The following is a 23,613-nucleotide window of genomic DNA, read 5'->3' as shown; positions in this document are numbered from 1 at the left end:
TTGCTTTATTTAAGCAAGTTTAAAGTAATAAACACCAGCACTTTCAGTGCAACTACACACAAAAAAGGTAATAAAATGGGCGTGCAAGGGACACTATTTATATAGTGTTCCCCTGTATCAGTGGGGGCCGTGAATGGAACCCCCACAGAAGTTGAGGACCACCTATATTTTCAACATATCCAAATTCAATAATAGGCAGAGCAGGACTGTAAAACTTATCAACCCATCTCCCCTAGAGGTATCAATAAACTTCCTATTTTAACATCCCTATAGTTTTAACAAAAATGGATTATCTACAAAATGCTCTCAGTGCTTGATGGGTTCCAAGCTAAACAGGCTTGAGAAGAAGAGGGTCTTACCATGATGTATTGCACCAGCACCAAGATCCAATTAAACTAAGCCTTAATTGGAAAGGTTATGTGCCAGAATCAAGCAGAGGAGTATGGGTTTGTATAAATTATGTCAAAATAAACATTTTAGCTCCAGTATTTTCCCTACTTAGAATACATCCTACAAATAATTTTCTCCTATCTCCCAATGAACGTGGACAACATTTTCTTAAATAAACATTTATTTAAATTTCCTATTTTGAAAAATAGGTTTTAAAAAGCAGATACTTGTTTATTTGGAAATATTTTTAATTCTATTAGATGATTTCTATCAGTGTTGACTACTAATTTGTCCAAAATGCCATGTTAATAGCCTACTGCATGCACAAAATTGAAATTGTTCTCTATTAATTACTGCTCACCTTGGTACAAAGAGATTTTGTAGATGTTTGAGAATGCTCTGAACATAAAGATTTGGTTCCTTACTGATAGGTAGAGGAATAGAATCCTTATCGGGAAATACCAGAGCCATAATCCAGTCTGTATAAACATCAACACAGTACTTTACAGTGTCACCATCTAAAGGGAGAGTGAGTCCATAACAAATCACCTCCATGGTCCATTTTACCTAGAAGAGAGAAGGGAAGGGTTATAATGACTTTGTTTTATTAACATGCTCCTCATCCAAAAGCTTCCTTGAAAGGAAAACCAGCTGCAAAAGAGTACTATAAATACAAGCAACAACAAAGGTAAAGATGATCCAGGAGGAAAAAAAGTTGAAAACATCTTCCTGAATCAATACACAAAACCTCCAAGTATGGCAGACTGTAATGCAAGAGAAGGTGCAGGGCAGCACAATCCTATCATCCCTGGCACTGGCAGGTGCAGCAGCACCAAAACGGCTAGTGCTGCAACCAGCAGGGCCAGGTAAGCCACTGAAGGACTCCTCAGGGGAAGATGACTTTCATCCCCTTCCCCCAAGGTCCCACACTGGAATGCCTACTGCCTGTGCTGAAAAGCTGCACTGCTGCAAAGCAGTGATATCCCTGACTGCTCTTTGAGGGTGTCCTCCTGGCACTAAGGCCTAGCACTAGTGCTCCCTCCTCAACGAGTGCTGGAAATGTGCATTACAGCATGGGCAGGAGGTCTGGCCTAGAGGGTAGAGCCTCCGTTTGCCTGAAGATAATATCCGAAGGTCGCCAGTTCAAGGCCACCGGCACAGTGAACAGCAAGTCCTTGAAGTAGCTGACAAGCCTAGCCGAGTTATGCTGAGTTATTCCACCTGCACTTTGGCCGCTGTCAGCCTGTGTGGGAGGAAAATGGAGGCCAGAATGTGATACCAGCTCATAAAAAGATCCATCTGAAATGTTGTGGTTCTTGAAAGACAGAACCTTCTTCAATTGTAAAAATCCCTATTGGGATTTAGTATAGCCTGCCTGTGTAAACCGCCTTGAATTAAAGTCTGAGGAGAAATCTGACGACCAAGAAAGGCAGTATATAAATACCTGTATTATTGTTATTTAAGACACCCAGAGCCAGTGGCACATGCGTACTGGGGATAACAGGATTGGGCCCTAAGTCATGTTCCTAATTCCTGAGAAACCTCCACCTACAAAAAAGAAGGTAGAAGAACTGCCAAAGGATACAAAGATACACACTGTGTGCAGAGTGGGTGGCGTGCACATAGGGCTTCTGATTCAATGAGTATACAAGTATTTCCAGCATGGAAACAACATCAGCAAGTCCTCTGTTGAGTGTTCAGAACTATTCCTTTATCACAGACAAGAGTTCTGCTTTCTTATTATCCACTATTGAGAAAGTTTTTGGAATGAACTTCAGCCCTATACAAAGAAACTTCTTCTCTGTTTATTAATATAATCAGCTTGAAAAGCAGACTCATAGCTACTTGTTCTAGTACTGCACATTTTGCCACACACATCCATTGTTATGTGGCCTAAAATATATATGCTCCCCTCCTTCAACCATTTACCTTATAGTTTAAATGGAGACCATAAGTTCTTTAGGGTTGCCTTTTGCTTGTGACTCTGTGTAAAGCTCCATGTTCATAGATGGTTCAGTATAAATAATAGTTTCATCAAGCTTTCATTCACAAAAAGTAATACACTCTAGAGCGGTGGTTCCCAAATTGTGGGTCGCAACCTGATTTTTGGTGATTAAAAGGTGATGGAAAGATCAGATAACTAATTGTCTCAAGCCTTGAGACTACAGCTGCTAACTAACCTGCAAGGACCTGAGCTCCTGCAGTTTGCAAGCATGTATAAATCTAGGGAGATAAATGTTTGAAGATCTTTTTTCTAGTTATTATTCCTTATAAATAAATATTTCTTTCTAGATCTTTTTTAAGCCTGGTAAGCCTAGGTGGGGCTTGTCATTTTAAAAAGTGGGTCCAAGTGCTAAAAAACCACTGCTTTTAGAGAGAACCACTCTAAAGCAGAGAACCACTGCTCTAGAGCAGGGGTGCCCAAACCCCGGACCTGGAGCCACTTGCGGCCCTTGAGGACTCCCAATCCGGCCCGCGGGGAGCCCCCAGTCTCCAATGAGCCTCTGGCCCTCTGGAGACTTGCTGGCCTGACGCAATTGCTGTCAGCGTGACAGCCAACTGTTCAACCTCTTATGTGAGCTGCAGGTCTAGGGCTCCCTCCACTGCTTGCTGTTTCATGTCTGTGATGCAACACCAGCAGCAAAGGAAAGGCTGTCCTTGCTTTGTGCAAGGCCTTTTATAGGCCTTGAGTTATTGGAAGACCTTCATTCATTTATATAAGTTTCATCTCTAATATATTCATTTATGCAAAGTTGAAATGTAAATTAATTCCTTTTTTCCCAGCCCCCGACACAGTGTCAGAGAGATGATGTGGCCCTCCTGCCAAAAAGTTTAGACACCCCTGTTCTAGAGAATCAGCTAATCATGCCTGCTTAAATTCATTATACATCTAGTGAAAAATGCTATTCTTCCTCCAATTCAGAATGTCAAAATGAACCTGCAACCATACCAAAACTCTGGTTCAAAAAGCTCTCTCAGGGAGCCAGAACTGAATTCAAACCTAAAATCTCTTATGGTCTTTGAAGCTGAACCAAACCCTTAAATACACACACACACAGGCAACCTGTTCAATAAACAGCCACTTAACTTGCAATGGTATGATTTGTGTTTTATTCCCTGGTTTTTATCTAGTTGTATTTTGTTTTAAAAAAATTATATTTCAAGGTACTACTTAACTACTTAACTTGAAAATAAATAAACTACTAAATAAACTACTAAATACTAATAAATAAACTACTTAACTTGAAAAAAATATTTATCATTGCATTAATTTCAGTTACATTGCAAGGAAAGCTTAATATTATTTTAAGTGAAAAATATTGTAATCCAGTGGTTCTCAACTGGTGGGTCCGGGAGCCACTAGTGGGTCATGACCCAATTTTGGGGGGTTCACAAAATTGACAGGGTAGATTAGACTATGTGCATCAAAGGTTAAACAAGCTTCTATGGGGGGGGGGACACCGCTGCCCAATCACCATTATAGCCACATCCTTTGGCATTTATGAATCAGGCAGCAGCCTCTAGGGCCTCTAAAAAGTTTGGGAACCACTGTTGTAATCTATTCGAAGTTTTTGAACAGGATACTGAACTACTTTTAAAAGTCCATGTCTGAACTGGAATGTTAGAAATATACTAATGAATGGGAAATCAACCCCAATTTTTAATTATTCTAGTGCCTGCACCACATTCATTACTTGTAAAATTGCATGGAGAACCTACTGGAACCTACTGGATTATTCTTTGGATTAGTGTTAAGCAGCAACTCCTCCCCTTTTCCCATTTTACAAATTTGAAAGGGATTTGCAGTGTATTTGCAATAAAAAAAGGTTGAAGTGCGGTTAAAGAAACAAGTTGATAGGTAAAAAGGCCCCAAACACTACCACTTAATATATGGTTTTACTTTAAAGTCTATGAGAGAATAATGGCAATAACTATAGGGTGGGGAGGTCTGTTCCAAACACAATTATTATGGGCTATATTCTATGACAAATCAATCACAGCATCCTGCAAGTCAATTATGATACAAGCAAAGGCCCCAAAGATGGCTCCAAGACTAACAAAAATACACTTTTTGGAAGCTAAACAAAAAGGCCTCTGCTATAAATTCTTCTCCCTGACCTTTAGCAGTCAAGAAAATACTCCCACATTGGTTCTGCATAACTGATCTTGGAAGGACATGTATATGAAACAGCAACATAGCAACTGATGCTTACAATAATATTTTGCTATTATGACAAATTTAAATCAAGTGAACAAAATACAACTTTTAGGTATTATGATAACACACCATTTCCTTTTGCTATGAACTGTGAACGCTTTTCTGTGGAACAGTATATACATCCATATGCTTAAGAATATTCAAATTTATTTAGCATAAGTTACAGTAATGAACTCACTGATAGTCACATATGAACCTAGTAGAACTAAAAAGTCCATAGATGAACACTCACTTCTTTGTCTGTTTTCAGTAGACTCCCAGCTGCTGATACAGCATTCAAGGCTTGACCGAGAGGACGCACAACAGCATTTGCCACCTCTCTTCCCACATTGTCAGGATAGCTGTGAAGTACACTGGTGTGACCCTTATCATTTTGAATTACAAGATGTAGGGATCTCCACTCTGAGTACATAGTGCCTCTATACTGCAGAGTAGACTGCACCTGTAAAAAAAGGGGTGGGTAGAAAAACAAGGTTAAAATCCACTTTACATGGGCTTTGGATAAATGTGGTTCCCCCAAAATGAAAGTCAAGGATATTGTAAGCACTCTGGTCCAAGCAGCATCACATGCAGAATACTACGAAGCAGTGATTTTCAACCACTGTGCTGCAAATGGACTGCAGGTGTGCCTCAGTTTGGGGTCCTATGTGGCTGAAATCCACCTGTCATTGCCGGCCACCAGCACCCCATTTAATACATTACTAGTGTAATGTATTACTAGTGCATGAAACTTCTTCTTAACAAAAGCTTATATACTGTTTCTATTCTATGCGAGACATTCTGTGACTTCTTAGAACAGGGGTGCCCAAACCACAGCCCTGGGGCCACTTGTGGCCCTCAAGGCCTCTCAATGTGGCCCTCAGGGAGCCCCCAGTCTCCAATGAGTCTCTGGCCCTCTGGAGGTTTGTTGGAGCACACACTGGCCCGAGGCAACTGCTCTCAGCATGAGGGCGACTGTTTGACCTCTTGTGTGAGCTGTGGGATGAGGGCTCCCTCAACTGCTTGTTGTTTCACATCTGTGATGCAGTAGCGGCAGCAAAGGAAAGGCCAGCCTTGCTTTGTGCAAGGCTTTTTATAGGCCTTGAGCTATTGTAAAACCTTCATTCATTCATATAAGTTCAGCTTTAATATATTCATTTATGTAAACATGCAAATTTATTTGAATTTTAAATGTAAATTAATTCCTTTTTTTCCCCTGGCCCCTGACACAGTGTCAGAGAGATAATGCGGCCTTCCTGCCAAAAACTTTGGACACCCCTGTCTTAGAAAAAGGACATGCGCAAGTTTTGACCTTTGCAACTTCTTTGCCTTATTGTGATTTCCAAGCCTGAGTGAAACTCCAGGTGCCTCAACAGCACCAAGTTTCCTGTTCAAGCAGGGAGAGGTTGGGCTATTTAATATACACCAACCCAAGTCTGGAAATGAATGAGTGGCAGCCAAGCAGACCAATCAAAAACTCAAAAAAAAAGCATGGCTGTGGCTTTTTGGAAGCAGTTACACTGGGAGAGAGGAAGAGATTTTTAAGTGAAGGTTGTCAAAAAATAAAAAGGATTATCCTTTTGTTTGCTAAGTGGCTAAGCTCTTCAGTCCAAGATCACAGTCAAAACAATTTTTTTAAACTATATCAAAAATATAGAGCAGTTATCTCCTTTCAGGAGAAAACAAACATTATGGGGAGCCAGAATTAAAAAAAAAGAGAACAAAGTTCAAATGTTTGAAGTGACAAAGAGTTGCAGACTGGACAAAAATCTTGTCTACAGGTGGGTTCTGTTCCCACCCCACCCATGGATACCAGGATCCACAATTAAAGGGTTTTTAAAACCCAAGGAGTCCCAAAATGGCGTTTCCTACCTTTGGAGGCCAAACCACACTGATTCGCAGCCTCTAGAAGCCTTCTTAGTGCTGAAAGATCCACTTCCAGGTCTGGTGGAGGTTCCTTGCTCCTCTCAGCATTGCCAATGAATGCAATGCATGGAATCATAAAAACTGGAAGTGCCCTTCCAATGCTTCCAGGGCCTTTCCAAGGTTCACAGAGGTTGTGCGCACCCTCTACAAGCCACAAAACGGCTCTGGAAACGACCAGAACAAGGTTCTGGTTGCATCTGGAGGCCCTATGAACTGCAACCTATGGATTTAATTATCAGTGGATTTAGGTATCTGCAACCGGTCTGGAAACTGATGCCCCACAGATACCAATGTCTAACTTGTATTAACTGTGGGGAAAGGGCAAGCAAGTTATCGGGAATCAGTGAAGAACTAGTGATTGGATTAAAACACTCCCTTTTTTTATTCCAACAATCAATAGCAAGAGTATAACCGATAAGGTGATGTTTGCTAGCAACTGGGACAATATTAGGAGTTTGGGATTTAATCTGGGCACTTCATGGGATGATAAGTAGTAGAGGCAAAGCCAAAATGGGACAGGATTTTGTGATAATTTTTGTATCAGTTCTGGTTTCTTAAGCCAACCAAAGTTAAGCACATCACTGTGTGAAATCTGTACTGGCCCACAGATTCTGGAGCTAACGTCTAACTCAGCAGTTTTCAACCTTTTGCATCTCTTGGCATACTGACAAGGCACTAAAATTGTCAGGGCACACCATCAGGTTTTTGACAATTGACAAGGCTGCCAGCAGGGGGCTCACATCCCCATTGGCCCTACTAATAAATGACCCTCCCAGTGGCACACCTGCGGACCACTCACATTACACCAGTGTGCCATAGCACAGTGTTTGAAAATGGCTAGCACTTATAATGATCCCTGCCAAGATTTTAATAAATGACACCAAACACATTATGAAAGTTTTCCAATTTCAACCAGGAAGTCACTGAATGCAGTAAGATGGCGGCTAGGGTGGGGGAAATCACAGAAGTATAGGTACAAAACTTTTTTATAAGTTTTTTGAACAACAACACCAGCTTGAATGTCACAGTCACATAGGAAAACATCCTGACATTTAATGTGCAAACTTTGCAACCCTAGGTTTGTATTACTTAGTCCAGAGATCTCCAAACTTTTTGGTTCAAGGGCTGCCTCATCTTGACACAGTGTCAAGGGCCTAAAAATACATAAAGTACATTAGGGATGGAAGGGGGGGAAAGGATTTTGAAAAGGAAAAATTTTGGGAAAATGAATGTTTGAAAGAAGGAATATGGTTGAAAATCAATATTCTTGAAAAAAACATTTCTCTCTCCCCCCATCCCCCCACACACAGGAGAACTCTTTCCAAGAAAATCCCCATAGGTCCAGAGCTTTATGGGGTGATCTCTGGGGAAGCAGTGGACATGTCTGTTTGTGCAAGGCTCTGTGTACTTCAGCAGGTTGCTGTGGGCCAGAACAGACAACCTTCCCCACCATGTGCCACAGGCTGGATCAAATCCTATGGAGGACAGGATGTTGCCCCCAGGCCAGGGTTTGGAGACCCCTGGTTTACTCAAACCATAGTTTGCCATTTAGGACATACCTATAAATTATGATTTGATCAATCCATGTGCAAATGCCTTCTCCTTAACAGAAGATCTGCATTCAAGCCTCACTTTTCTCTCTGCTACTAACCTAAACAAAAGTAGCCCATTCACCTATATATGCATCTTGTGTGTTTATTGGGGAGTACACAGGCAAGATCTATATTGCAAACTCAGTCAGAAAAAAATTCTTCCAAAAGAAGACTATTTACATACATCTCTTTCTCCCGATAAATAAGGCATGGTACCTGAAGAAGAAATTTAAAATGCTGACTTAACAAAACTCTTCTAACAAAATAAGCCACAAATACAATGGGTTCATCCTTCCCATAATCAAAGAAACCACTGAAACCATAATGAAAGAAACCACTAAATTTCACGCCTTTAGAAGGAAATCCTCCACTCCCACACACTTCCTAAAAAGTCTAATTTTATTTCCTTGAGGAGAGAGAAAGGCATGCAGCCAGAACAATCATAAAACTGTCAGTTCTTTGACACACATAATACACACTAGCATGGCAGATATACCAACTAGTACAGATTAAGCACAGATTACCTCCTTTTGAGAAAGAGAAAGCATTCCCAAGCTACTGCCGCTAATTATACAGGCATCTCCCCATATCCATGGAGGACAGGTTGCTGCTGCTACTGTGGATATCCAAAACCACTGATAGCAGCAAACCCTACTCAAATTCTCCCATCACTCTCATGACACATTTAACTTCGTTTGCAAACACTTAGCAAAAGGCAGTTTTTTCTTCCTTCTGCTTTGGAACAAGAAGCAAACAGAGAACCAAGACTCACAGTTGGTAGAGCAGTGTTTTTTAAACTGTGGGTTGCAAGACAATTTCAGGTGGGTCCCCATTCATTTCAAAGTGTATTTTATTTTTAATAGACTAGATGCTACCATGATGTGTGATTGCATTTGTGCACATGTTACAGATCTCTACTTTTAACAGGTTACTACATATACAGGTACAGCCTATTTATCCATGGATTTTTTATCTGTGGATTTGTCTCAATGAAAATGGGGTGGAGAACTGAAAGTCACACACACCTTTGCCTCCTTTGCCCTGAGCCGGCATCTTGCTCCTTTTCTAGGCAGCCCAAGACACTGCAAAAAGGCTCTGCAGCCAGAACATGCGCAGCAAGGTGGAGCATGTGCGCGTGCACTCGCGCTCTCTCTCTCTCTCTCTCTCTCTCTCTCTCTCTCTCACACACACACACACACACACACACACACACACACACACACGGGCAGCTGCAGTAGCAACAGAGGGGATTGCTTTAAAAAACACTTTAAAAAGTGTTTAATGAATCCCCCCCCCAATGGTGCAGGCTCTCCAGCCTACAGAAACAAAACAACCCAGCAAGGCTACAATCCTCTCTACACTTTCCTAGGAGTAAGTCCCATTGACCAGAATGGGACTTACTTCTGAGTAGAAACGCATAGGACTGGACTCTCAAAAGGTTAGCATCCCACCTGTGAAAGAAGCAGGACAGCTGGTAATGGGGAGGGCTGAGAATGGAGGGGGAGGCAGGAGGGGGAGGAGAGGGGATTGCTTTAAAAATCCCAGGGAGTGTTTGCCAAATTCCCCCCCCCCAGATGGTGCAGGCTCTCTGTGCTCCAGCCGCCACAAACAAAACGATCCACACTTTCCAGGGAGTAAGCCCCATTGACTACAATGGGTTACTTCTGAGTAGGCAGGCATAGGACTGGACTCTTAAAAGGTCAGCATCCCACCTGTGAAAGAAGTGGGAGGGCTGAGTATGGAAGGGAGGGGATTGATAACAGCTGCCTTAGTTTCCTTCCATCCAGAAGTGTCAGGCTGCAGCATGTTTTCGTAACTCTATTGAATTTAGCACAATGAATTTTTTTGTTAAGCATGATCAGTCACGGAACAGAACTAACGCTGATAAATAGGCTCCACCTGTATGCTTTTAACAATAATATGTATGCTTTTAACAATAATAGTCAATGGGGCTTACTCCCAGGTAAGTGTGGATAGGGTTGCAGCCTATCCACATTTTGGGAAATGTTTTAAAAGCAGACCAGCAACTGCTTAAGAGCATTAGGGGGCTCTTTATTTAAAATAATTTTTAAGGTCATATTTATTGTAAACTTTTAATTTACTTAATTTAATTTGTTTTTGTCATATTGGGAATATTAAAAATTTTCCTGCTTGGTGATGTCACTTCCAGGTTAATGACATAACTACCTATGAAACCCAATTGATTGTCCTTCTAAAAAGTGGGTCCTGGTGCTAAAACATTTGGCAACCACTGTGCTAGAACTCTTCTGCTCACTTCATTTCTTTCTTCACACTTTAACACAGGAGTTCTCAAACATTTCAGAATCAGGACCCACCTAAAAAAAGGTTCATTTTTCCAGCTGCTTACACCTCTGTGGCTATAATGGTGATTGGGCAGCAGTGCTCCCTCCAAGTAGCAGATTGTTTCAGCTATGTGCATCAAGGTTTAAACTACCCCGTCAGTTTCTCGAACCAACAAAAATTGGGTCATGACCCATTGACAACAGTTTAAGAACCACTGCTTTAACATTTACACAACTCAGTTTATCTTCAATGGTTTCCTCTGTTCTCTCATATTAAGTTTCAACTTACTTCATGATCTTTATGTCTTCATTCAAACTGCCACAAAACCTTTGCTAGGCTTTGTCACTAACTACTGCTAACAGAGCAGAAGCAACTTTTGAAGCAGTGTTCCTCTTACATTTAGAAGAGTAACTGTCTTCATCTCACTGCAGCATTTTATCTAGTAGCTGTTGGCAAGTGTGTATTTTTATTATTTTTAGATTGTGTCCCATTTGGACATTCATTTGTCCCATTCATGCTATATAAACCACTTTGTGAACTTTTTTGTTGGAAAGCAGTATATCAATATTTATAATTCCTTCTGCAGTCTCTCTGTTCAACAATGCACTGGCTCCCTGAGTTATAGACAACTGTGCTGGTGCTTTCATGAAGGCACAGTTTGTTATTCAGTGAGGCTTTTACACACACATGATAGTGCTGGGCCAGCAAGAACTAGAGGTTTTGACCTATGTACAGAGGGGACCAAAGGTCCAATCCTATCCAACTGTCTAATGCTGGTGCAGCTGTGCCAACAGGTTATGCGCTGCATCCTGTAGTGGTGGCGGCCAGTCACAGAGGCATCCTCAAGGTAAGGTAATGCTTGTTCCTGTACTTCTGGGCTGCATTTTGACTGTCTTGGTGCAGGAAAGTTGAATAGGATTGGACCTCCCTAATGTACTAATCTTCTTAAAAGTATTCCTTTGTGCCATTTCTCATCTGTATGCACTCTCTCATGGCATTCGACTTGTGGAACTTTCCCATTAGATACTGAGCAGGCCTTTTCATGTTCTCTTTTAAGAAGTTCAATCCAATCCAATTACCTTTATTGGCATACATTCATAATACATGTGGCAACAGCCAACTACAAGAAAAAGCTCACAGGATAGGATAAAAATAGAATAAAAAAATAAAATTTGGCACATTATCTGTAGTAGGCTTAACAAGTAGACTGAATATACTTGGAGGATACTGAGACTAAGAATTTAGAAACAATCTCCATTATATCAATTGGACAATCATTAAGGAAGAATTTCAAGTTCCGTAACTCAGAAAAATAATCTCTATTAAGTATCAACCATGCCAAACAGAAGGAATGGGAATTAACATGACGGAGACTGTAAAACAAAATATGTTGTGCAGTTTCAATTTGACCTTGATTGCAGGGGCAGATACGTTCTGCATAAGGGATCTTGCTATACCTCCCCTCTGTGACTATGAATGGCAGCAAATTAAACCTTGCTAGAGAAATAGCACACCACTCTGTTGGGATGGTCAAAAAGGAAAGATATGGCACCATAGGACCATGATATAATGGAATGGAAAGAAGTTACTATAAAGTTAAAGCTTCCTGTTAATGTTTGCTTAGTCTTCTCTAGAATTCAGGCTGACTCCCTGCTTGTCTTCCTATAAGCTTACATGCTTATGTTTGGTAAAAGGAAGACACATTTTTCCTTGGTACACCTCAAAGGATACACTATGGGTGCAGAGGGGGCATAGAGATAGAGTTCCCCCCTTATCCATGGTTTCCTATATCCACGGAGGGGGCAGGAATGCATTCCCTGCAGATACTGGGGGATGCCTGTATTCACAGTTAATGCTGATGATACTGGGATCTCCAGATGAGTAACTCTTCACTGAATTTGCAAAGCTTTCAGAAGATATTGAAACCTTCAATTCAGAATTGAAGACCGTCTTCCCTTCTGTTGGTGCAATGCCATTTCTTGTCAACTGCTGCCACTCTGGTATCCTTTCAGATCATGCATGCACCCCTGCATTTTAGCAAATCTGCATACTTCATTCTTTCATTCTCTGTACAGAGAAGATCAGTCAGCCAGTTGTCTCTCCACTTTTAGGGCATAAATAAGAACTCCAGAGCTATTTGCCTTCTAGCTGCTATTGAATTGTGATTTGAATGTTCATGATCTGTCTGCTGTGAATAGCTACTGTAATTTTTAATACTTTTTAATTGTTTGTCATCCACCTCAAGAGCCTGTTAACTGAAAGGCTGACTATAAGTATTAACTGAACTCCCCTGCATCCCTCTAGGACCTTAGTAATAACCTTAACATAGCTTCTTGCACAAGACTGCTGTCCTTACACATCATGTATCCAGGATTACTTCTCATTTTACTAGAATAAACTATTATGGAAATATACTGGTTCAGAGCCCGATCCTGTAGTCCATGGCGTGGCTCTGCGCCACGGACCACAGTCGCAAATGTGCTGCAAGGCACGCTTGCAGGGTTTACCGCTGGGCTCCCGCTAGAGCTGGCTGTCATTGATATGTACATGTAAGGCCTTGGTTAGCATGTGAAGCCTGAACCAAACTAAGTCAGTAACGGAGAAGTGACTAGCAGTTCATAGCTGCAAGAATGTGAGTAAACAAACAAAAAGATTGTTGTCTCTCCTTTGCTGGCCAGAAAGGACAGATAACAAGAATTACAACCCATTGGAATGTTAGCACCTCTGCAGACAGAAAGGCGCTTTATCAAGCTGATGAAGTGCAGCTGTGGATCTCCAGTTGGGAGGGGTAAAAACTAGGAGGGCTAACAACCAAGCCAACTTCAGGAAGGTTCTGTCCTCAAAAGTTTCTGATTGGACAGTCTAAATAAGTATGACGTCACCTCAGTACTATTAGCATGAGAAGTATACTAATGAGTGCCCCAAGGGGTGTGTGCGTGGGAGGCACAGGATTCTGTGGGAGACCGCCATGGAGCTGCCGGGTCCGGGAGCTCCGGGCAGCTCAGGATTGGGCTATAAGATGATAGCCATTTCAAGATTATGCCATGGGATTATGCCAGTTATCACAAGGGTGTAGTTTAGTCAGGCAAAGAAGATGAAAGAAAGGAGTTCACAACATATTATTTGGTACCTAGCAGTCTTACATAAGAGGCAGCATTTACTATTGTGGATTGGTGCAGAATAAGTGTCTCTCAACTGCAGTGAAGAAAGGGGAAGATGGCAATGGAACTGGGCACTCCCTCCCACCTCTGGAAGGAATCCTACCCCACTCACTCCTATACATACACTAAAGTACTGTTAAGTATTATATGTGCATTGCCATTAGCTGTGAGCATTAGCAAAGGCTAATTCTGTTTTGAAACTCATTTTTCAAGCAAATTTCAAACCGTGGTAAAAAGAAAACTATAGGTAGGACACTTGGTGATGTAGCACAGTGAATTTGTGCTGATTTGTGAATTAGGACTTAACCAGTTCAAGTCTTGTGTGCTTCATGTCCCTCTGTGACCTTCGACAAGTCACAACTATATTTTTCAGCCCAGCTCCTCATTTGCAATAGGGCGATAATAATTATTCACCTTTCAGAGATTCTTAAAGACAACATCTAGAACAGGGTGCCCAAATCCCGGCCCTGGGGCCACTTGCGGCCCTCAAGGCCTCTCAATGTGGCCCTCAGGGAGCCCCCAGTCTCCAATGAGCCTCTGGCCCTCCAGAGATTTGTCGGAGCACACACTGGCCCGACGCAACAGCTCTCAGCGTGAGGGCAACTGTTTGACCTCTCGTGTGAGCTGTGGGTTGAGGGCTCCCTCCACTGCTTGTTGTTTCATGTCTGTGATGCACCAGCGGCAGCAAAGGAAAGGCCAGCCTTGCTTTGTGCAAGGCCTTTTATAGGCCTTGAACTATTGCAAGACCTTCATTCAATCATATAAGTTCATCTTTAATATATTCATTTATGTAAATCTATGTAAATTTATTCAAATTTTAAATGTAAATTAATTCTTTTTTCCCCGGCCCACAACACAGCATCAGAGAAATGATGTGGCCCTCCTGCCAAAAACTTTGGACACCCCTGATCTAGAATAATACATATGAAGTGCTCTTGATAAGCAGAAAGCATTATACAAATACAAAGTATAAAGAACATTTATACATCACTTTCCAATAAAAAGCGCTCAAAGTAGCTCACATAGCAAAGAAGTAATAATGTAGTATAGATGCTCTTAAAGTTAAGACAAGATGGGGATGGGAAGAGAGTTCAAAGTAGAGAGGGGATGTATTGGAGTGTACATTCTCAAGACTAGCCCAAAGCAAAAAAAAGTTTCACAAATGTTGCTTTATGAAGGTACTGTATTACAAGGAGCTACAACAATTTCCTAAAAATAAAAGTAACACAAATCTACTGAACTTTGGAGGCAGGAAGCACCTTATCTTGGCAACAGCACACACAGAAAAAGACTAAAGGCATCTGTAAAAGCTAACACCAAATTTCACACCCACTTATTGCCTGCATGTTCAAAAGGAAGTTTCACTGATTTCAAAAAGGAAATTATTCCCAAATATCCCTGCAGCTTTGAGATGCAGAACTGCTGAATGCACATTTTAATCAGTAAAGCTGTACTTGCTTTCCAACTGCTGTTTTTAATTTACTTTATATTATACAGTTGCCTTATCCTGCTTCACTTTTTAATTTGTTAAACACCTTCTCTGTTAATTTTTTTAAACTAAGAAAAGAGCGATAAAAGCCATTATTACAAATACATTATAGTACTCTACTAGATCTCACTCACAGCAGCTGAAGTAGTACTTAAGTTGACTATACCACTTCAGATTCCAGTCGGGGGCTCTGAACGACCCTCCGCTCCTCCACAGACACATAAAAATTCCCCTTCACACAGAAGGCTCCCTGACGTGCTAGTTGGGGGGAGGGACTGCATGGGTGGACTAATCCTTTGCAGATGTACTCAGAAATAATGCCCACTACAAACATCCCCCCAGGTAAGAAGCACAGAATTGCAGCCCAAAGAATTCCAACTCGAGTAAGAAGCTTCCAAGAGACACACTCAATTCAGGCTTGATACACTAATGTATGGTGGTGGCTAACCATAGCTTGTAACACAAATCTTAGTTTGAGATGTCAAACAGGCAAACCATGGTTTAGAACAGAGGTGCCCAAACCCCAGCTCTGGGGCCACTTGTGACCCTCAAGGCCTCTCAATGCGGCCGTCAGGGAGCCCCCAGTCTCCAGTGAGACTCTGGCCCTCCAGAAATTTATTGGAGCCTGCACTAGCCCGATGCAACTGCTCTCAGTGTGAGGGCAACTGTTTGACCTCTTGCGTGAGCTGTGGATTGAGGGCTTCCTCCACTGCTTGCTGTTTCGCATCTCTGATGCAGTAGCAGCAGCAAAGGAAAGGCCAGCCTTCCTTTGTGCAAGGCCTTTTATAGGCCTTGAGCTATTTCAAGACCTTCATTCATTCACATAAGTTCATCTTTAATATATTCATTTATGTAAACTTATGTAAATTTCTTCAAATTTTAAATGTAAATTAATTATTTTTTGCCCTGGTCCCCAACACAGTGTCAGAGAGATGATGTGGCCCCCTTGCCAAAAACTTTGGACACCCCTGGTTTAGAGCAGTGTTTCTAAAACTGTGGGTTGGGACCCACTAGGTGGGTCACGAGCCAATTTCAGGTGGATCCCCATTCATTTCAATATTTTATTTTTCATGTATTAGACTTGATGCTGCCCTGGTATGTGACTGCATTTGAAGAAATGTTATAGACCTGTACTTTTAACAAGCTACTATGTATATTCTTTTAATAATGATAGTCAATGGGACTTACTCCTGGGTAAGTGTGGGTAGGATTGCAGTCTAAGATTGTTAAAAATTTTCCTACTTGATGATGTAACTTCCGGTCATGACATCACTTCCAGTGGGTCCTGATCAGATTCTTATTCTAAAAAGTGGGTCCCAGTGCTAAACGTGTGAGAACCACTGATTTAGAGCAGTGCTTCCCAAATGTTTCAGCATTGGAACCCACTTTTTACTGGAACCCACTTTTTACTGGAACCTGTCTAGCTTTATGAAACTAAAAAAACCACAACAATGTCATCTTGCTCAAGTCTCGTTTTAATCCATTTCACAATGATGTGTGAAACTGCCTTCTGGAGTGTTTGTTGAGCTCCACATTCATCGGATTGGGACCATTCAGTTGATGTTGTGTTCCTCTGGGTCTGCCTTTCAAAGTGGACAGAGGTATGGTACCCTACTCATGAGTAAAAGCACATATGTGGTTCAGATTCACTTTCCATAGAGGCTGACTATTGGCAAGTTATGAAACTGACAAGCTGATAGCTGACAAGGAAAACGTATTGAGCCCTATGGAAAGCAAAATTGAGATACACTTCCATGTTTACGGGTAGGTGTAGTAGGACCATGCCTCTGTTCATGCTGAAGGGCAGGCCCAGAGGAACGCATGGTAACAATCCAATTAACGAAGGCCCCAATACTCAAGAAGAAGTCTTGAGTACCCTCCCTCCAAGCTGACAAGGAATGTAATAAGCCCTATGAAAAGCGAAACTGAGCTACATACGTGCATTTACTCATGAGTAGGTGAATATGCCTCTTATCGAAGGCCAGGCAAAGAAGAATACAACACCAGAATGGTACTGACATGATGAACTTGGAGCACAACAAATGCTTCAGAATACCACCCCCCAACATAGTAAAAAGGATAAAACAGAGGCTTGAGTGGCTGGTAAAGTGAAACCTCTTCTTAAGTCTTGTAAAACTAAGTGGGTCCCAACAGAGTGTCATTTAAAAAGTGGGCCCCAGTGCTAAATAGTTTGAGAACCACTGGATTATAGCAAGCAAAGGTTCATTAGGTTCATTCAAGTCTATATAAAGAAAACACTCATAAAGGAAGTAAAATCACTATCTAGGTAAATATTTATTTGCTGAGGAAGATCTGAAAAGGGAAAAAACTGAGCAAGTACAGATGAATTCTCAGGGGAAAAAATGAAATGGTGGTGCCTTACAAATGTTTGGAGAGAAAAGCTTTCCCATCACGATAATGGAAGATAAGAGAACTCAATTCAAATGTTCTAGAAAGGTAAAAACAGACAATGCCAAATTTGTTCAGATGCACAAACTACTACCTGAAATACCACTGATCTAAGACCCCTTTCAAAGCACTGACATTCCTGGACCAGCCTCACATCCATCTTGTCGGTATTCAGCTTCAGCCCATTTTAACTTCATCCAGTTGTAGAAGCCATGGTCACCTGGATGAAGTTAAAATGGGCTGAAGCAAACAGCCACTTATCAACCAAATGCCAGATGAAACAGGTATGATTTGAGCCCTCACTGAAAAGCCATGAGGGAAGGAGTAGTTCTTAATTCCCCTGCAAGGGAATTCCACTACAGAGAAGGCTCCCCCCCCCAGTCACCACCCCTCTAACATGGGATAGAGGTGGCACTTGGAGGAGAGCCCCTCCAGAAGATCTAAGAGGGTGGGTTGGAATGCATGGAAGAAGACAGCCCCTCAGATAGCCTGGATCTAAATCATGAAGGGTCTTAAAGGTAAATATCTGCATCCTTAATTGGGACTGGAAACAAATGGGTAGCCAGTGTAGTTGCTGAAGCAGTGGTCTAACAGCATCAAACCTTTTAGTCCCTGCGACCTCTTGGAGCACTGCATTCTGCACTAATTCTGCACTGCCAAACTGTCCTCAAGGGTAGCCCCACATACAACAGATTACAGTAGTTCAGTTTTGAAGTCACTAAGGCATAGACCACTGTGGCCATTTCTGATCAGCTCAAGTACAGTCGCAGTTGGCATACCAGCCAAAGCTGGGCAAATGCACTCCTAGCTACCAGTGCCACCTGGTTCTCCAGAGAGAGTTGCGAGTCCAGGAGCACTTCCAGACTGTGCAATTGTTCTTGCAGGGGGAGCACAACCCCGTTCAGAGTGGGTAGATGACTCGGTACCTGAATCGAGGATTTCCTGAGCAGGAGGACTTCTGTCTTCTCTGGATTCAATCTCAACCTGTTAGCTTTCATCCAGACCCCAAATGCCTCCAGGCAGCTCCCCACATCTATACCACATCTTATCTTAGCTTCCCTAAAAATGTAAGATTGAAAGTCTGCTTGATGTTAGCCAGGTCATCCCTATCCAGAGTTGCTTCCTTTAACAGTAAGCAGATCACTGCCTCACTCAATACAAGAGGGACCCAACCCTCTGCCAGCGAGGCACTAAAGATCCACAACACTCAGCCCTACTGACTTTGAGTAGTCAGATGGATAAGAGTCCAGGCCATACATGACAGCCTTCAGAGACCTTAGCAATGTGTCCATATTGTAAACAAAAAACAAGCTGAACAGATCCATCCAACTGTTTCCAACACACTGTTACAGACTGTAATAACAGTAGCAACTAAATCAGACTTTAAACACTAAAAAACAACTTTAACAAAGAATTCCACAGAACTGCTATAGAAAGCTGCAGATACTCCACCTCCCAATCAATCCTTACAACAGCTAATGTATTAAATGAGTATAGAACCTCTTCGCAGCCACAGTGGTGTCAAAGAACAATGATGCCAACAATAGCTTTCACAGAAACAATATAAGTCAATAACATTTTATATAAAGGTTACTTTTTTCAAAACACTGAACCTGAAAGGATGTTTAACTACATGCCGCCAGATAATTGTTCTAGGTTTGTCACATTTGGTACTATTATGTTCATGAAGAACAGTTTTCAGATGATACATGACCAGCTGTGAAAACACTATATAGCAGCAAATACAACAGCTAGCTAATCACCGTACACAAACTTGTACTATACAATATGTACTATACATATTATGACCTGGGGGTAGTGTACATGCACATGCAGGAACTCACATCACAGCACAGATGGAGACATCTCCCTCATCTATTATAAGCTTGTCAAACGCATTAGATTTTGCTGCATTTTGCCCCATGGTCTGTCTTGCACTCTCTAGCATTTCCATATGACAATAATGTTATGTTACAGTTTACATAAGTTACAGCTGTAGCAAACTATGGTATATAAGAGTTCTACAGTTTGACATCCAAAAATATATTATATACCTACTGGGTCTGTTGGGTGGTGCATGCAATCCATACTCAGAATTTCTCTCTTCTACATTACTCTTTTTACTACTGTAAATGACAGCTTTTACATAGAGGCACGTCCACAAGCAATTTACTTCCTTTTAGTATATGGATTAATCATCTTGGAATTACAACCACTTAAGGCCTAATCCTATCCAACTTTCCAGAGCTAATACAGCCATAATGTAGCCCCACGGTAAGGGAACAAATGTTCCTTTACCTTGAGGCCTTCGTGATAGCCCACCACCACCACAGGTGGTGCCCCATTAAAATGGCTTGCCTCGAGCTGGAACAGGAGAGAAATATTTCAACCACTCTTCATAAAAGCTTTAAAAGAGTTTTAGAACATACAAAAATAATTACTCTAAAGCCATTTTAAATATGCATTCTCAAAAATCATAATCTTTCGTAGACTTTTTCCAGCAGGGCTACCAACAGCAGAAAGCAGCGTGTATTTGCATGACCAGAGTCTAAAATATGCCATGTTCAAAGAGCAGTTCTTCTTAACAACAGCAATTCCATGGAAACAGCTTTAAAAAAAAAAAGTCAGCCCAGAAAAGCAGGTAGTAGAGAAGAAGTGGCCGTTTGCCCTCAGGCGCAATGCAAACAAAATCCTGACAGCTAAGTGGCCAGCCCACCTATCCACTCCTTCAAAGGAGTCAGGATTTTAGGTTAGGCTTTCAGCGCAATGGGCCGAAAAAGGCAGCAAATTCAGACTCAATTACATGGTACAGCTGCCTCTGAACTGTTACATGAGATTATTGAGCAACTATCTGATATAACAATTTAGCATTTATGGAGCTCTTTTAAATTTCCAAAGTATAAGTATCCTAACAACAGTAATCTTTACAACAATCCTACAAGGTAAATTATTTCACCTATATTGGGGGCTATGGGCACTGAGAGGACAGCATTTAAATAATTCATACCAGAAGAGAGATCAAGCCTGGAGACTTCTAGGCTGGTAACTCACTCCAGCTCTCTCTCAGCCACTACACTATCCCCTGTGACATTTGGTGCCTGTATTTTTCAATCAGGCAAGATGCCAGTGTGCCTGCCTGTAAACATGAGAGAAGAGTGTCTTGCTGCTTGAGTTATAATCCCACCATACCTTTCTGAGTTTTGAGAACTGAACCCAGAGATGTTCACCAGGTCAATTTTTGGTCTACAGCAGCGATTTTCAACCAACGGGCCATGGCACATTGGTGTGCCGCTGGAGTTTGGGGGGGAGGGTTATTTATTAGTAGGGCCATTGCGGGGGATGTGAGCTTCTCACTGGCAGGGCAGTGTACCTCATCAATGGTGATAAAAACTGATGGGGTGCCCTGAAACCTTTAGTGCCTTGTCAGTGTGTCTTATGATGAAAAAGGATGAGAATAAATCACTGGTCTACAGTTTGCTGCAGGTGAGGGTGACAACCATGAACTCTGGATGGCAACCTTGATGGTACCTGGAACATCAAGGTGCACCTATAACAAGAGGGGTGGGAACATTGGAGAGGGAGAAGAGGAGAGTGAGACTACAATCCTACCCACACTTTCCTGGGAGTAAGCCCCACTGACTATAATGGAACTAACTTCTGAGTAGATACACATAGATTGGGCTTTGAGGCTACAATCCTACCCACACTTTCCTGGGAGTAAGTCCCATTGACTTGAATGGGACTTCTAAGTAGACATGCATAGGATTGGGCTTTGATGCTGCATTCCTATCCACACTTTCCTTGGAGTAAGCCCATCTGACTATAATGGGGCTTACTTCTGAGTAGGCATGCATTGGATTGGGCTCTCACGCTTCAGTTCTACCCATGCTTTCCTGGGAGTAAGCCCCATTGACTATAGTGGGATTTATTTCTGAGTAGTCATTAGAAAAGGTATTGAGAACAAAATGGCTAATATTATAATGCCTTTGCACAAATCGATGGTAAGGGCACACCTGGAGTATTGTGACCAGTTCTGGTCGACACATCTCGAAAAGGACATAGTGGAAATGGAAAAGGTGCAAAAGAGAGTGACTAAGATGATTACTGGGCTGGGCACCTTCCTTATGAGGAAAGGCTACAGTGTTTGGGCCTCTTCAGCCTAGAAAAAAGATGCCTGAGGGGAGACATGATTGAAACATACAAAATTATGCAGGGGAAGGATAAAGTGGATTGAGAGATGCTCTTTACACTCTCACATAATACCAGAAGGGAGGGCACCAGGATGCAGGTCTCTTGTTGTCTGGTGTGCTCCCTGGGGCATTTGGTGGGCGCTGTGAGATACAGGAAGGTGGACTAGATGGGCCTATGGCCTGATCCAGTGGGGCTGTTCTTATGCATGGGATTGGGCTCTGAAGTTGCAGTCCTAGCCACCCTTTTCTTGGGAGTAAGCCCCACTGACTACAATGGGACTTACTTCAGAGTAGACATGCACAGGAGTGGACTCTGAGGCTGCAGTCGTACCCACCCTTCCCTGAGAGTAAGCCCCACTGACTGTAATGGGGCTTACTTCTGAGTAGACCTGCCCAGGACTGGGCTCTGGGCAGACACGGTCTGGGCTTGTGGAGACAACCGCTGCCTGCCTGCACGGGGAGCGCAGGAGGACCGGGCTTCTCTTCCCTCAGGGAGCACTTTCTCCCAGCAGCAGCCACCGCCCCTGCTGAGCGCCGGGTGGGAAGGGACCGGCTACCGGCCCGGCACGCACGCACGGTGCGGGCGGCCCGGGAGGGACGGCGGGCCTCTGGCCCGAGGCCTCCAGTCCAGAGGAAAGCGGGCCAGAAAGGTCAGGGCGGGTGACGGGCGCCGGCGGCCCGCCTGAGGAGAGCGCGTCGTGGGCAGAACCTGGCGCTCTTACCTACACCGAGGAGACCGGCTCGCATGTCTGGGGTAGACCGTCAGCTCCGCCCTCAAACTCTCCGCTCCATGGTGCCCGCAGTGGGTGAGGGGAGACAAATCGGACGCTCCGCTCCGGTATCTCCGGGCACTTCCGGCCGCGCCACAAAAGTCACTCTGCAGCGCCACCTCCATGCCGCGCAGCGCGCATGCGCAGTAGCACACTCCCTACCGCGCGAAATAAGTTCCTGCCTCCCTATTACGGTCGTTCTCAACCGGAAGTGCGCATGCGTGTGACATTTCCCTTCTAGCCATGGGGGAGAGAGTGTTCCAGGGCGTTAGCGCTGCACGCATGCGCATTGCGTTCTATTCGCCCCTCCCTTTTTTTAAAGGGACCGCGTATCTTTGGACTCCCTACTACTGTACTGCCCCTTTGCCAATGCATCCCAACGTCTTTGTGGTCAGCAGGGCTGCAATCCTATCCACACTTTCCTGGGAGTAAACCCCATTGACTATAGTGAGACTTACTTCTGAGTAGACGTGCATAGGATTGTGTGCCCTAACAGCCCAAGCCTATGCTTGTCTACTCAAAAGTAAGTCCCATTATAGTCAATGGGGCTTATTCCCAGGTCAGTGTGGATAGGATTGCAACCTAAGGTGACCAACTGGATGCTGAACAGATGGATCTTTCTTAGGGTGTGCAGAGAGTGAAAAATGAATTTTCAGCACATGAAGTCAGGATTTTTACTTGTACATTGTAACTTTCTTTTCCTGTTTCTCCAACTTTATTAACTTTGTTCATTAAAGCACATCACATAATTAATGCAATAATAATTAAGGACCAGTATTGTTTGTTTATTTAATTTTTTAAAAATATTTTTATCCCACCTTTCCTCTGTTAATGGAGCAGACGGAAACATTTATAAGAAAAAAAATGCTGTCCTAATGGGATGTAGGCACCTTCCCATTTCCATCCCTGTTGATAGGCTTTGGTGGATTTTGTATGTTTCCACAAAGAGGTGGGAGTGGAACTGTGGACAATGTGTACTGAATCCCTAGGGGGGCCTATAAATAGTTAGGGAGGGTTTGCAATTGTTCTGTATGCCTTATGTTGTGGAGGCTTGGGCTCCACCCTATTTCAGACTCTTACTGCTACACAATATTCCTATTGTGTGTAGGAATGTTTAATTCACTTTTCCTAAACATTTAAATATGTACTTCATCACACGCTTCTGTACTGTATGCATATTTATT

At 42.6% G+C, this 23,613-nt stretch overlaps 1 protein-coding gene across 3 annotated transcripts in view; it reads right to left on the bottom strand.

Moving 5' to 3' along the window:
* RALGAPB (Ral GTPase activating protein non-catalytic subunit beta) overlaps positions 1-22,492 on the bottom strand; it is an 83,328-nt gene extending 60,836 nt beyond the window's left edge. For all 3 annotated transcript variants that reach the window (XR_010794294.1, XM_066623453.1, XM_066623454.1), the window contains exons 1-3: positions 22,382-22,492; positions 4,842-5,051; positions 752-957 (exon numbers count right to left, since the gene is read on the bottom strand). Coding sequence is in view for 2 of the 3 variants with exons in the window: in XM_066623453.1 (XP_066479550.1) it covers positions 752-957; positions 4,842-5,021 (386 nt within the window). In the remaining variant the exon portion in view is untranslated. The remainder of the gene's footprint in view (positions 1-751; positions 958-4,841; positions 5,052-22,381) is intronic.
* Positions 22,493-23,613: the final 1,121 nt, after the last annotated feature.

This window comes from Tiliqua scincoides, chromosome 4 (assembly GCF_035046505.1).
Source record: "Tiliqua scincoides isolate rTilSci1 chromosome 4, rTilSci1.hap2, whole genome shotgun sequence".
NCBI lineage: Eukaryota > Metazoa > Chordata > Lepidosauria > Squamata > Scincidae > Tiliqua > Tiliqua scincoides.
The sequence above is the reverse complement of the archived record's forward strand: the minus strand, read 5'-3'. Positions and strand labels throughout refer to the sequence as shown.